The 14,340-nt window shown below is 60.4% G+C and overlaps 4 protein-coding genes across 4 annotated transcripts; all 4 read right to left on the reverse strand.

Annotated features, from left to right (window-relative positions):
- Window positions 1-837: 837 nt before the first annotated feature.
- LINJ_36_1960 (conserved hypothetical protein) lies at window positions 838-2,739 on the reverse strand (the record flags this gene model as incomplete). Its single annotated transcript, XM_001469741.1, has 1 exon — window positions 838-2,739. One exon carries the CDS (start codon window positions 2,737-2,739, stop codon window positions 838-840), a length of 1,902 nt encoding a protein of 633 aa, XP_001469778.1.
- Window positions 2,740-3,912: 1,173 nt separating this feature from the next.
- Window positions 3,913-4,452, reverse strand: LINJ_36_1970 (putative endochitinase; the record flags this gene model as incomplete). Its single annotated transcript, XM_001469742.1, has 1 exon — window positions 3,913-4,452. The coding sequence occupies one exon, from the start codon at window positions 4,450-4,452 to the stop codon at window positions 3,913-3,915; it is 540 nt and encodes a 179-aa protein (XP_001469779.1).
- Window positions 4,453-5,969: 1,517 nt separating this feature from the next.
- Window positions 5,970-10,937, reverse strand: LINJ_36_1980 (conserved hypothetical protein; the record flags this gene model as incomplete). Its single annotated transcript, XM_001469743.1, has 1 exon — window positions 5,970-10,937. One exon carries the CDS (start codon window positions 10,935-10,937, stop codon window positions 5,970-5,972), a length of 4,968 nt encoding a protein of 1,655 aa, XP_001469780.1.
- Window positions 10,938-12,286: 1,349 nt separating this feature from the next.
- Window positions 12,287-13,531, reverse strand: LINJ_36_1990 (conserved hypothetical protein; the record flags this gene model as incomplete). Its single annotated transcript, XM_003392776.1, has 1 exon — window positions 12,287-13,531. One exon carries the CDS (start codon window positions 13,529-13,531, stop codon window positions 12,287-12,289), a length of 1,245 nt encoding a protein of 414 aa, XP_003392824.1.
- Window positions 13,532-14,340: the final 809 nt, after the last annotated feature.

Here is a 14,340-nt window from a genome sequence, read left to right on the forward strand (position 1 = left end):
AGACTCAAGCCGAGAAGGCCCACCGTCACCTGCCCGGGCCCGATGTTCGTCGTCCGCTCGCACGTCCCAGAGACTGCGTCGAGGAGTTCGGGGAAAAAGGGGGGCTTGCGGCCTGCCCTGACGGCTCGCATGAGGGGAGAGAAAGTAAAAGCAAGCAAGCTTTGTTGCCCTCGCCTTCTTTTCCGCCTTCCACGCTGTGGGCGCACAAATGTGCACGGCGCACGCGAGCACGGCTGCCGTAGAGCTCGGGACTGCCGCTCTGATTCCTCACGCCCTTGTCTACCGCTCCGCCACCACACGTGTGTGCATCCTTGCCTCAGAAACGCACTGCTATCTCACAGAGCTTCGGTCATTCCTATACTTATGCTGTTTTTTTTTTCTTTTGTTCGGTTCTTCTTACAGTTGCCGCAGAGGCACCACAGTCGGTTCGTCAGCAGCAACGCGACGAGAAGCAAGAATGGCGCGAAACATAACGCGCTCGCTCTCTCGAGCGAGCGCCACAAGGCGCGCACAAAGTCAGCCGCATCAACCAAGAAAGCCCCGCGCGATTCAAGCTGGCTCCTGCTCCACACACAAACATGCACCCGCGATCAGGGTGTTTCATGTCTTTCTTTCGCTGCCATAGTCGTGTCTTGGTGAGCGTGCCGTCGTGGGTGCACGGCGAGTAAGCGTTAAAGCGAGTCATTTAAGCGTAGTTACAATGGAAAAAACGAGAAGAAAAGGACCCCGCGCTGGCTTGCCAGCCAATGCCCCCAACACCCCACGTCCGCAGCAGCACAGGCGCACACAAGAACACATGACAGCCCATAGAGCCACGCTTAGCTCCACGCTTCATCCTCACGCGACCCCGTACGCCTGCGCCTCCTCGCGCTGTCGCTTCCGGACCTCCGCCTTCAAGGCGGTCGGTAGCGGGGCGGCAGGCTTGAGGTCGCCAAGCGATGGATCGTACTCCTCCATCACCTCGTATGGGCCGAGCGAGTCCAGCTGCTTCGTGACGATGGGGGCCTGCCCATGCTGGTGTTTGGATACCTTGTGGTAATGCTTGCACATCGTCTCTGCCACCTGGCGCAGTGTTGGGTGGTAGCTGTGCAAAAGGAGGCTCAGCTCCCACGTAAAAGAGCTATCCGCGTTGGCCGAGGCAGTCTGCAGTGCTTCCGGGTTGTAGGCACCACGACCCGCGACGACGTTGTCGCTGCCGCCCACAATCACACCTCCTGCAAGTGGGTAACGTAGCACGATGCGGTGGCACAGCGCGAGGATGGACATGGCGATGTGCGGCGGGCACGACGGAGCCGCCTGTATGAGACGGCGCAGGATGGCTGTCACGCGCGCCACTGGCAGATGCTTCTGCGTGAGCACCAGCAGATCAACGGCACGCAGCACGAGACCGACGTGGAAGGTCCACTCACGACTCGCGTTCTGGTGCACGAACGTCCCCTGCGTCATGGACTGGGCAATGGAAAAGGCCTGGGACGACAGCGACCCGGCAGACGACGTCGACCCCTGCGACGCCACTTCGTCCATGTCGCCGTTGGAGGCCTCTTGCTCCTCCTCGCGCGTCATCTTCGCCGAGGACGATGACTCAGCCGACGGCAACTCGAGCGCCTCGCCAAGACAACGAAAGAGAACCTCGTGAAAGTAGCTCAGATCGACACGCCACTCCGAGGCGGTCGCTGTGGCGTCCCGCTGCGCCAGCGTCGCCACTGCCACCAGCGCGTGCAGCCGCGTGGTCACTGAGGTCGCCGTCTTCTCGTGCTTGTCATCGACATTGTCGCCGTCGCTGCCACCCTCGATGCCGCCCACGCGGAGGCGTGTTCGTGATGCACCTCCGCCCTTCACTAAGTCCTTCAGTGCCTCCATCAGTTGCTGGTAGAGCTCCAAGTTCACCAGCGGCGCAAACTTCACGAGCCCCTCCAGCGTTGGTGCCAAGATCTTCGTTTGATGCACCGGCGAGCACGCCTTCGATGCCTCGATGACGCGCAGGTAGATGACAAAGATGCGGTGCAAGATGCGGGTCTGCTTCGCTGCAATCTCGGCACGGTCGCGGCGAGCCTTAGACTTCTGCAACTGACGTGCCAACTCCTTGTCCTCCTTCTTGAGCCGCTTGTTCTTCGCCTTCTCCTCCGCCAAGTCCTCTCGATGAACGTCCACCATGGCTACGCGCACGTGCAGCAGCAGGTTCAGCAGCTTTGGGTTCATTGCATAGCTGCGCTTACGCACAATGCGCAGCAGCGCCCCCACAACGTGCTCCGTCGTGTCCGACACCTTCTGGCCATCGAGAACCTCGGAGAGAGCCGTCTGGCACGGTTGGGCAACGCGCACCGACTTGCTATTGGCGAAGTCGATCGCGAGGGAAAGGAGTGCGTCGGCGTGATTGAACTCCGGCGCGGAGCTCTTCACGAGTCGCGCGCACAGACGGCTACCGAGCGCCTGCTGCTCCGGGTGCGACTTGCGCGAGAGCTTGCGAAGCAGTTGCAGGAAGTGCGTGTATTGCGTGAGGATCTCGTGCTCGAGCTTCTGAATATTGTACACCTCCTTCTGCTTGCGCTGGCCGCCGCCATCTTCGCTTTCCAGGGTGCTGGAGATGCGATAGCTCGGAATGACGTCGCACAAAATAGTACACTCCTCGTTCAAGTTCTGCACTAGTTCGCCGTAGTCAGCCACCGTTTTGTTGTGCAGGGAATACAGGGATTTGAGCTGCCCCTGCAGATAGCTCGTGTTCATCAAATAGCGCTGCATGGCGACGAGCTCAAGTGTGGGTGGCAGGGCGTGAATAAGGTTTCTCTCTGCAGATGGTCTCTGCTTTGGATATGTGTTTGTGTTGGGGAAGGGAGGAGAAGGCCCTTCGATCGTTTCTGTGTCGCTACACAGATGCCCCGCTCTGCGAGTAACGAACTGAGGCCGATGCGCTCTCCAATGGTCACGCGTGCTGTCGACGGAGCTGCTGCGCAGCTTGCGAAGAGGAGTGCCCACAAAAAAAAAGTAGGAAAAAAGGTGCCCCCTCAGAGACGAGGCCAAAACACGATGCGCGGGCACACACACACACACGCACACCACGCAGCGAGCCACTCGATGAGGACGGAAATGGGGAAGAAGACACACGCAAAGAACCAAGAGAAGGCGCGCTCGCACACAGTGTATCAGGCGTCGTCTGTGAGGCTTAAACAACAAAGAAGAGCCGAATGCGGCGGGCTATACCGCATGAAGTGGGCATAGACGGAGGAGAGAGGAGGACGGTGGTGGTGGTGTACATGTCGCTTGACAGGGCATCAGAGATCTACGGGGGGAGAGAAGGGGCGCCATGGCGAGCTCCGTGTATCGCGAGCATCCTTCCGCAGCAGACGCATGCACCGCAGAGACGACGAAACGGCAAAGGATGAGGTGGTGGTGGGAGTTTATTATTCCCATCACTTCGGCGAACTCCTTTGCCCATGCCCCACAGAGCTCAGGTTTGTTTTGCATTCGCACATTTCTAGTCTCGTTCGGGTACTTCTGCCGCCTCTGGTGGACGGCGACGCACACCCTCACTCTTTATGGCGGCTATCCGCGTGAAGAAGAGCTGCGGTGAATGGAGAAACAGCATCGAGCGTCGCGACGAGCTGTATAGCCACACTGAAGGGAAGGAAGATCAACGAGCAAACGGGATCCACGCAACCGTGGGCAACAAGACGGTAACGCGCGAAGCGGGGGGAGGAGGACAGCATCGCAGAATGGGCGCAGATGTCCGCGTCAACTGCGTCCATGCGTGCGTGAGTGCACGATTGCAGCAAAGTCCATCGCGCAGACACCGACACGGGCGAAGGAGATGATGACTCAGCGTGGAAGCTAGCGACTGTGTCACGAGTGCACGTGCTCAGGCGAGCGCACGCGCACACAAGGGGCACACCCCCACGATTACCCCATCATTGTTTGTCAGTAGTTGAAGTACTTCTCATTCAGGGACTGGAAGGCGGGGATGTAGTTCTTGATGATACCTAAGATGACAGCGAAAATGGTGAGCAGCACAAACGAAATGATGGAGTACTTGATGAGAGGTGCGTTGCGATCGTAGCACTCCGCCTTGATGGTTGACGTTCGTTTGCAGCTCTTCGTCGTGCACGTGGCCGCCTCCAGCACGGCAATCACCTCGCACTCCTGCACCACAACGGTGTCGTTCAAGGGCTTTTCACCCTGAATTCCCTCGAAGAGGCGCGCCGTATCTGCGCGCACCTGCTGGCTAGAGATGTAGTCATTGCACATCTTGGTGGAGCACTCGTTGCAGGAGCTGACGGTCCACGACACATTCGTGAGCGGGCTGCACCCACCCTGGTAGCAGCAGCGACACGTGCACACAATAGGGCTCGACAGCGAAGACTCCTCAGCCGTGACGACAGCGGCACGTAGGCCGCACACAATCGCCACAACCAAGAGCACACGCACCACACCGAGTCGCAATCCGGCACAGGCCGCCATCCTTCTCGCTCAAGCTCACCGTTCACAAAGACAGGCAAGAGATACCCTCAGCAGAAAAAAAGAGAGGATAAGCGATAAAGGAATAGAAGGGAGAGGGCCGATGGGGAAGTGGGGTGCAACGAGCCAAGCGGCGTTTTGTCCGTTGGCTTGTGTGGCGCGAGGGGGTGTGCGGGGTACGCGGGGGGAGGGGTAAGAGCGTATGTATGAAAAAATAGAAGTTTGTGCGTGTGGGTATCCCTAATTCAGCTCAAAAGAAGTACGACAGCGCGAGGCAACGCTGACAACTTAAAATCAAGTTATGAAAAAAAAAATACATAAGAAAATGGAGGGGCACCACTCCCGGGGTATGGGAGGGGGCTATGCAAATCGCGGCTGCAGCGAAGCAATCAAACATATATATTATAACAAGCTCCCTGGTTCCGCCGCGTTTGTGTCAGCGTATTTATTCGATTTCGCTTCCGTAGGCCGCGTGCGCGTGTATGGGTGAGTGCGACTACCCGAAATGAGAAGAAAAGAGTGGCATGGAGGGGTGGTGAAGAAAAGCGAATGGAAAAAGAGAGGTAGCGGTGGGGTGGTTCCTGGGCCCGTTATACCAACACAGCGCTCCTAACAGCTCGCGTCTCCCCTCTCTCGTGTCCATCCTCCCTCTCCATTATGCGTGCGAAAGGAGGGGAAGGTAGTCGGGCGAAGAGATGCGCAGCACCACGATCGCCACCCCGTACGTGGCCATTCACCCTACAGGAAAGAAGAGCAGCCAGGCAGACAGAGAACAAGCAAGCGTGAGCCGTCACCGCCGCGCGAGGTCTATGCGCAACAGCCCCCTCTCGTGTGCCTAAAAGGTCTCACCTCTGATCTGATCCTGCCCAGTGAGCATCCATCGATCACTATGGAGCTTTATAAGTCGGCTTCACGACGACTCACCATGCCTACGCAGCGGTGGTGCTGCGGTAGCCTCTTTCCGAACACATGTGCGAGCAGCGCGACGGAAAGGATACATTTTCCACGAGCGGGCCGCCCATTCGTTTTCCTTCTGTAAATTGCATGTGCGTCTATATCAGTAACAAGAGGCGAATGCACGCATGGGCGCATCACAGGCAGAAAAAAAGAAATACAGGGAGAACAGCATCTAACAAAGAAAAGGAAAACGAAACAAAAAAGCGGTAAGCCCCCCTCCTCCCCTGCAGAGAAGCGCGCCAAGTCTCCACAATATCTTGCGCGAGCGCTCTCATTATGCTCACGATTGGCAGAGGTGCGCGTCTATGAATGAACCCTGCGGTGTTGCAAAGAAAGAAAAAGTGTAAAAGTGCATCTATAAAGCCAAACAAAAGCATCTACGTGCCTCCGCCTGTGCACCGGTACACCTGGGCGAAAAGGAGATGCACAGGGGGAGGGGGTTGAGCATGTCAACGAGTGAGAGAAAGACGAAGCGCGTGCGCCATGTAAGCCGACGTGGAGGATGAGCCGCAGCCATGCACGAGGCCTCTCGCAAACAGATCGGCACAGCGCACCGCAATGCTCTAAAAGAGCTCCATGGAGTACTGGGGGTCAGCAGCGTAGTTGGGCATCGGCGCCGAGCTCATCTCAGCCCACCACGCAGCGCTGTTGCCGCTGCCGTCGCCTGTGCCGCTGCCGTGAATGCGGCTGCGCTTGCCCGCGCTCGTTGATAGTCGACTGTCATTCGGGTTGTGAGCCCCCATCACCTGTCGCAACTCACGGATGGCGGTGTCGTTGCGCTGCTCCACGATCCAAGTTGGAAGGATAACCTGTCCGTACGGCGTTGTCGGCGGCACACCCTCACCCGCCACGCCAGTGGAGGACTGACCCTGGTGTGGTGTCTTGCGCGGTGCCTCGTCGTCGCCCGTCGACTCCGCCGTCTCAGCCGCGCTTTGTGCCTTGGCCAGCGCCGACATGTTTGCCTGCTGCCTCCTCTGCAGGTAGTGGATGTCCTGCAGCGTCGAGCTCACCTCCTGCTGCGTATGCTGGTTCAAGAAGAAGTTGCGGCCGCGGAAAGCGCTTGTGGGGGAGACTGGCGGTGGCAGCGGCGTTGTCGCGTTGCCTTCGGTGGCCTCCACACGTCGGCGCTTAGTCGTTTCGTCGTCGCCTGCGCCTCCGGCAAAGTCGCTGTCGTCTGGGGGGCCGCTGACGGCGCGAATAGGGTGTTCGCCATCAACTACGTCCACCTCCTCTTCTTCAGGCAGGCCCGGCGCGGCTGCTACGACAGGCCCGTGCTCCTCCTGTCTAGGTGGCCGCGAGTAGGACGTGGCTGGCCCTGCCATGCGCACCTCTGTGCGTACCGTGCGGGTCGGCGCAAGTTCAGTTGGATCGGCGTGCGGGCGGCTGTAGTTGTTGGCGCGGCCTTCCACCGTGACGGACTGCACAGACGACACACCACCCCTAAGAGCCGACGACGGACCAGCAGCGCCGACCATGCCGCCGTTCTGCGACACGTACTCAGCAACCTGCTGCATCATCCACTGCTGGTCAAACTGTCTCAGCTCGTGCTGCAGCGAGTCCATCCCTTGGTGTGTGCGCAGGTACTCGAGCACCATACCAGAGGGCAACACAATACCGTCACTCGTGGTGGTCGCCTGCAGCCGCGGCACGCCGGTGTAGTCGTCGATCGGGGTGGTGTCACCGTCCACGTAGTCGGCCAGGTCCGGCTCACGCCACGTCGATCCTCGCTGCGCTGGAGTCCGAGTACCCTCGCTGAGCACGCTATCGGCCTCTGGCGGCCGTGTGTGGGAGCGCTGTGGCTGATAGAGGGAGGAGGAGAGAGTGTGCGCAGAGCCGGCGTCGGCAGGTGCGCGACAGGGCAGCTGTATGCCGTCGCGTCGCGTGACCAAGATGTGCGACGAGGTGCCCGCCGGTTGTATCGGTGACGTGCCCACGCTCCGCTGCGGCGCGTGCCCGGACAGCGCGGGGCTGGTCAGAGACGTGTCCGTCTGCACGCCGCGAGACGTCGACCGGGTACGAGGCTCAGCTCCCAGCGCACAGCTGTGGGCAGCTTTGCCATGGCGACTGCGCATCTCTGCATCGGCGCCATCCGCATCATGCGGGACGTCCTCGACGTCGATTTGCCTGTTCGCTTCACGATACGTGTTCACAGAGGTCGTCGAGCCCGTCTCCACGCTGGCGGCACCCCTGTCGCTCTTGTCGGGGCTGCTCCGCGCGGGCGAGCGCAGGATGCTGGTAATGCCTTGCGGCAAGTGGCGAATCCGCATTGGGGCAGGCGGGCCCTCCGCCCTGTCGCCGCTGCCCTCCGTCTGAGCGGAACGCCCAAGGCCTGGAGAAGCGGCGTCACAGGCGCCATCATCGTTCCCGTAAGCGCCGTCGTCCTCGTGGTCGACATCATCGGCGTAGTCGTCGAACACACTATTGTCAGCGGCATTCTGCAGCTCCTGCATGGCACACACCGCGTCTGTGATGGAGTCCTGCCGCACATGCCCGCCAGCCGAGCTGGCGTCAACGGCGTCATCGTGGTCGTCGCACTCCTCCGCGGCTTCGTCGCCAACAGCAATCTCACCTGAGGCGGCGGCCACAGTGCAGCGCACGCGGCGCTGCAAACGGCGCAGCAGGTGGAAGAATTCGATGTTATCGCGCCGCGCCGTCGGGGCTAGTTTGTCGAGGCGCGCCTGCTGACTCTTCAGCACCCGTGCCGCCTTCTTCACGGCGTCGTCAAACTGCTGCCGATCCTGCGGCGTCTCCGCCTCCACCTCTGCCGCTGCCGGGCCCTCTGCACGGTCGACGACGACTGTGATGAGCTGCACGCACACGTACACGAGGCATGCGAGCTTGCCGGGCGGGTGGCCTGCCTGCTTCATCCAGTGCGACACCATGTAGAGCAGCACGCGCGCCAGTGGTGGGTTACGCTTCATCGCCTCGTAGACCATGATGACGAACAGGTGCCCCGTCGGCTCCACCCCGTACGGGGCGAGCGCGTCTCTTGGCGATGCAATGCGGAAGCGCCGCGACAGACTTTTGGCCAGCGTCGCCATGAACGCCGTCCGCGCCGGCGCAGAGCTGCGCATCTGCTGCAAAAAGAAGCTCCAGAAGGTGCTGCCGGCGCCTGCGGGAAGGGCGAAGGCGTTCAGTGACTCAAGCCCGACTGGGAAGAAGCCGAAAGGCGACAGCAAGGTGCTGCAAATATTTGGGGCCTGCATGTTGAAGTCCTGGATCAGCTTGCACACGCAGCACCCAACCAGTTTGTTCATCTCAGGGCTGAAGCTGTGCGCGCGGTGCAGCAGCTTCAGCACGAGCTGCGCGTTGTCGGCGGTCGTCGCGCTTGCCGGTGCGCAGCCAGGGAAGGCAACGCAGTAGTTGTTCTCCTGGGGGTCGGTGGGTAGCAGCTCTAGATTGCCGCGGCAGCTGCGCAGCAGCACATTGCCCATGTACCAGAGCGCGAGCGCGTCGTGGTTGTTGCGCACCCTCAGCTCCGAGAAGACTTTCAAGATGCTCTCTAGGTAAGACGGGTCAATGGAGGAGGCAAGGAGCGTGACAAGCTTCACGTGCAGCATGAGCACGTTTGCCTTCAGCGTGCTGTCCACGAGCCCGCGGACCCCGCTGCGGTCTGCGCTCACCAAAGCCAGTAATGTGCTGCGCACGTACGGCTCCACAGCCACGAAGAGCGTATTACGGTGCTGCCCGCCATTCGCGATGATGTGGTAGATGAGGTAGTGCACGGCGCTTTCCATCTGCAAGGCTGGATCGCGCAGATAGCCGATCAGCTTCTCCTCCACAGCCTTCGCGCCAGCGCACTCCGATAGCGTCGACAGCACGCGGCTCACCGACGCCTGGCCGGCGACGTGCACCGTGCTGTTGACGGGGCACAGCAGCGAAGAGCTGCGCGCCGCCGCGCAGTACGGACACCTCGACCGGACGTCGCGAAAGTACTCTACTGCCGAGTCCATGGCCTCTGCGATGTGATCCTGATGCAACACCATCGCCAGCTCTGCGCACAGCAGCTGCGGATCGAGCGTGATGTCGCTGACGGCCTCGAAGGCCTCGCTGGACAACTTTCCGAGCGCCTCAATCGTCTTCGGAGCCACAGCGACCCGCAGTGCCTTGAGCATGTCGGTGGCGCGGCGAGAGGCGGTGGTGGAGCAGCTGCGAACTACCTCGCGGAGCAGGAAGAGCACATTATACACGCTCGTTCGGTTCTCGTTGATCGAGGCGGCCACCTCGTCAGGCGTCTCGCGGCCTGTCATTGCCATCCCGGCGCCGCGCGCGAGCGATATCATCACTTTTGCAAACATCGGCACAGACATGTGCGAGTCAACAGCCAGGGTAGACATGAAATAAGCGGCGTGTGGCATATGGCAGTTGATGAGGGCCACCGTCTCGAGCGCGCCGTCCGTCTCGTTGTCGAAGCAGCTTTGCAGGACGGCGCAGAGGCACATGTAGAAGGGATTCATAGTTCCCATGCCAGGCGTGCACTGCGACAGCAGCTCGCGTAGCAGGTGCTTGCGCGTTGCAGGTATCTCCAGGAAGCCGGCCATGTCGCTGTGGCACAGACTCGGGTACAGGAAGCGCTCCACGTAGTCGCGCCGCACCGGGGACCGGAAGCGCAGGAAGAGCTCACTACAGTGGATGGAGAGGGCGCGGCCGAATGACGGTCCGTGCGCCGGGTCGATCACCGCGCGCTTCAGACGCTCGTAGCAAGCAAGGAGGAAGTCCACATTCATCTTAATCGGCTTCGTCTTCAGGACGTACTGGAGTGCGGTGACCTGCTCGTCCATGCGCACCTCGCCCACTGTCTGCACGAGCAGCGCCAAGGCACGGTTGGCTACAAGCGGTGAGGCGCACTCGCAGTACGTCTCGAGTCGATCGTGGAACTGGTACACAATGCTGAGCGGCACCACAGCGAGGGAAATAAGCGCAGTGGTCATCGTCGCAAAGGCACGGTACTGCTGCGGCGACAAGAGCACCACACTGTGGGCCGCGCCGCGGCAGGTCGGCGACGGCAGACCGAACACGTGATCGCGAAGCACCTGCTGCACAAATGGGTGGTGAAGTTGATCATCCTCGGTGATCTGCGACAAGACGCTGGTGACAAGCTGCACGTACAGCTCCACATCCGCGACGCTGATGCGGGCCATTTGCATGTGAAACAGAAAGGTGGCGTAGCTCAGGGTCACGCAAAAGGGGCGGCCCTCGATGAACGGCTCTGTTTTGGTGTAGTAAGAGGCGAGCGTGTGGAGCGTGCTGGGCGAATCCGCGTGCGCCTTGAGGTGGCGCTGCACCTGCGCCACGCAGTTGTTGAAGAGCACGCGATCCTCGGCAGCTTCGGCGCGGACCCCAGATCCAGACTGCTCTGCACCATCCGTCTGCATGGATGCACCGTCTGTCGCGCTGCGACTTGCCTGACGACGCTGCTGCTGAGGCCGGCGCCCCGTACCCGTGCTGCTGAGCGAGGAAGACGCTCGCCCGCGACGGTTCGTGCTGCCGTGCCCGTTGAGCGCCGCGCCGGAGAACAAATTCAGAACCATGGCCACGGTACACTGCGTGTTGGCGCTGTCCGTTATGTGTACGTGTGTGGGGATGGTGAGGGTCCGTCTCCGGTGCACAGTGCGCGTAGAAGGTAATAAAGCAAAGCAACAGTGCGCGGAGGGCTCACGAACAAACGAGAGAACCGAACAAAAAAATGTGGGGTGGCCAGGCACCTACACCAGTGCGCAAGCGGCAAGGTGGAAGGAGGAGGCGAGGGCTTAGCTTCAGACCCGAAGCCTCGCTCCCCCTCGCTTTGGGTCTATCTATTTGTTGTTGTGTGTATACGATGCCGTGTCGCTCTCTCGATTCGCTCTCTCTAGACCCGCTGCCAGCAGGGCTACTGAGGATGTCCTCCGCTCCGCTTTTGTTGCTGTTGTGGGTGGGAGGCGAGGGGTACACGTGAAAGGAGCCTCCAGAAGGCACTTTGTTTTGGTGAAGGGGGGAGGGGCGCCTGCCTGCCAGCGATCAAAGCTGCCGTCGAAGCCGTGCAACCTCAGATGAGAAGAGAAAGGGTGAGAAGACGACAGGCACCCAACTCCTCAGCCTACTGAGGCACGCGCCTATTCACTTCTTTTTCTTTGCTTCAATGGTTGGGCAGTGGTGTGATCGCGAGAACCGTCTCCTTCGCTTCCCGCGTGTGCTGCGCGCATATCGGTGTGATGCGGAGAGGGAGGACGGGAGAAGCGGAAGTGAAGACGAGCAGGCGACGCGGTGAAAAAGATTACTGCCGGTAGTCATGACAAGAGAGACGTGGTGGAGCTTGGTGGCGGAAAGGCGGCATGAGAAAGAAGAACATCGCCGCCAACGAAAGACGGCCTCTGGCCACCGCATCTCCTCCGCCGCTTTGCGTCGGTGGCAACGCGAGTCACAGAGCGCCCTTGTGTGCGCGCCTTCCCTGACAACTACCGGACAGCCACAACAGGCAGTCGGCGTCGACGCCAGTGATGCATAAACACTGTTGCTGCTTCCGTTTTTTTTGTCTCCACCATCAGACAACTGCACGCCAGACCACTTGATAGCGTTATACATTTCTGTACAATGAAGCAGAGAAAGTCATGAGTAAGCCTTATTATTTTTGCCATCCTTCGACCGTCTCAGAATCTCTTCACCACATGCAGCGCGCAAGTCCGGGGCCACGGCTGTGATGCGTCCTCAGAACCAGAGCGAGACGGCGTCCCTGTTGTTGTTGTTGAGAGACGCTAAGACACAAAAAGAAGAGAAGCACGACAGTGGGCAGAGTGGCGGTTCCAACGGAAGAAAAGTAGTGTGCAACGCACGCAAGAGGCTTGTGCGTCTGTCGGCGGCAGACCGGCAAGTACAGTAGTATACATGCGCACGTGAGGTGTCGTCACCTGCGCTTTGGTCGGCGCGTCGTCGGCGCCTCCTCGGCGAACTGCAGCTGCCGGCGAAAAGCTGGCGGTACGGTTCGAGGCGGCGACTGAACTGCCTTTCGAAGCGGAACTGTGCTGCGGTCGGCAGCGGCGTGCGGCCTGTCGTACGCAAGGCCCTGCGGTGGCGCTACGACAGCTTGCACGGTGTCTTGAGATCTCTGCGGGGAGGTGTCCACCCTACTGAAGGTTGACGCGGCAAGCGCCGGGCACTGCCTCCACAACTGGGCCACCGTCGACCGTGTGGCGACAGCGCCTCCCTTCCTCCTGTGCACAGAGGCGCCACTGAAAGGGAGCGGCGAAGCAGCCGACGGCCCCGCCGCACTGACTTGCATCGCCGCTTGACGGAAAGTTATCGGCCATACGGCCACGCCTCCACGGTAGGAGCTTGTAGGCATTTCAGTCGCTGCCCTCGTGTGTGCCGCTGCAAGCCCGCTGGCATAGCTGTTCAGCTGTTCCAGAATGCTCTTCATCGTCCGTTGTGCAGCCGGCGAGAAGTCCATGGACGCCGCAGCACCGGCAGAGTGCAAACCCTCCCCATCCAGGTAGGTCTCCATCATGTCCCGCAGCGGCGTCGGCGGGGGCGTGTCCTTCTCAGATAACGACGAGAGTGGAGTCGCCGCGCCGACTTCGAAGGTCTGCACGCTATCGCCGGCGTACGCTGGCGTACCCCACGTGGGCGAGTTGTCCATAGGCGGTAGGCTCGTGCTCGCCACCGAGGGCCGCCGTGTCCGAGGCTCCCGTGTCAGCGGGCTACTCGTACGAGCGATCACTTGATCAAGGCCAGACAGGACGGTTTTTTGCAGGGTCGGCTGGCCTAGAATGGAGTGCAGAATCGTAGCGTCAGTCGGCGAGAGCGGGGGTGGTCCGCTGTTGACGGCGAAACCGCCCCACGGCGGGTATGACGGTGACCAGAAGGTCGACTCCTTGGGACATGGCGGCGGGGTCGCCTGCGGCTGCCGGGGTGGCTGCGAGGGTGCTGCGGACGGAGCAACAGCGGTGTATCGCTGTCGACCGGAGACGGCAGCCTGAGCGTCGGATGGTGCATCTTTCGAGGCAGCAGCAGTGTGGCGTAGCAGCTCACGCACATCTACGCACATGGTGCTGATGGCCGGTGGTGAAGCAGATGACATCGTGGTGGTGCTCGCACCAGTCGAGGCAGCATAAGACCGATGAGGCGGCGCGGACACGTCACGCCGTTTCATGGATCAGTCGATTAGGCACTAGAGCAAGGGAATTGAAAGGAGGAGGGGGTGCAGCCCCAGACTCACCGGAGCTAGGCGCAAAACAGGAGCAGCCTTCAACGTTGCTGTGAGCGCTCGAGAGCGTTTGTGGGTCAGAGGGATTCAGCATGCGGCTTCCCCCCCCCCACCTTAGATGGTTGCCCTGCTCGCAGTGAGGCGAATCTAAAGAATCGAACGGGGGAAAAGGGAGGTGAACAAGGGGGAGGGAGGGGTGCATCATGTCCGCCTACCGTGTGAGCCCAAAAAATACAGCATACACGCATACAAGCCTATGCGCATAGAGCAGGAGACGAAGTGCGTGTGATGCAGGCACATGAGCCAACGTCTGGCATGCAACATTCAGACGGCAAGTGGTGCAAGTCCTTTGCTTCTATCCTTCTCTGCTGGCTTTTCCCCCAAGACACGGACCAAGGAGAACTGCTGCGCGCCACTCAGCGGCAGGTGGGCTCTCTCTTTTGGGCATCCTCTGAGGGGAAATCGAGAAAGGAGCCGCGACTCCCCTCCTCCTCCTCCTCAGAAGACCAATGAAAACAAAGCAGCACAGCGACGAGCGCTTCTGTACATCAACCACAGACCATCAGACGTCCCTCATGGCAGACCGCACACACAAGCGCCAGAGTTGTCAGTCCCACGCAGCAACAAAACGGGGACGAAAAAAGAACAGAAAGAAACCAGAGAGAGAGAGAGCGGGAGGGACGCACACTGTACACCGAAAGGGCAAAGGAGAAGACGAGAAGATGAAGCTGCGAGCCCGTGCTGCCGGAATCGCT

The sequence above is a fragment of the Leishmania infantum genome, chromosome 36, assembly GCF_000002875.2.
Source record: "Leishmania infantum JPCM5 genome chromosome 36".
In the NCBI taxonomy this organism is placed as follows: Eukaryota; Euglenozoa; class Kinetoplastea; order Trypanosomatida; family Trypanosomatidae; genus Leishmania; species Leishmania infantum.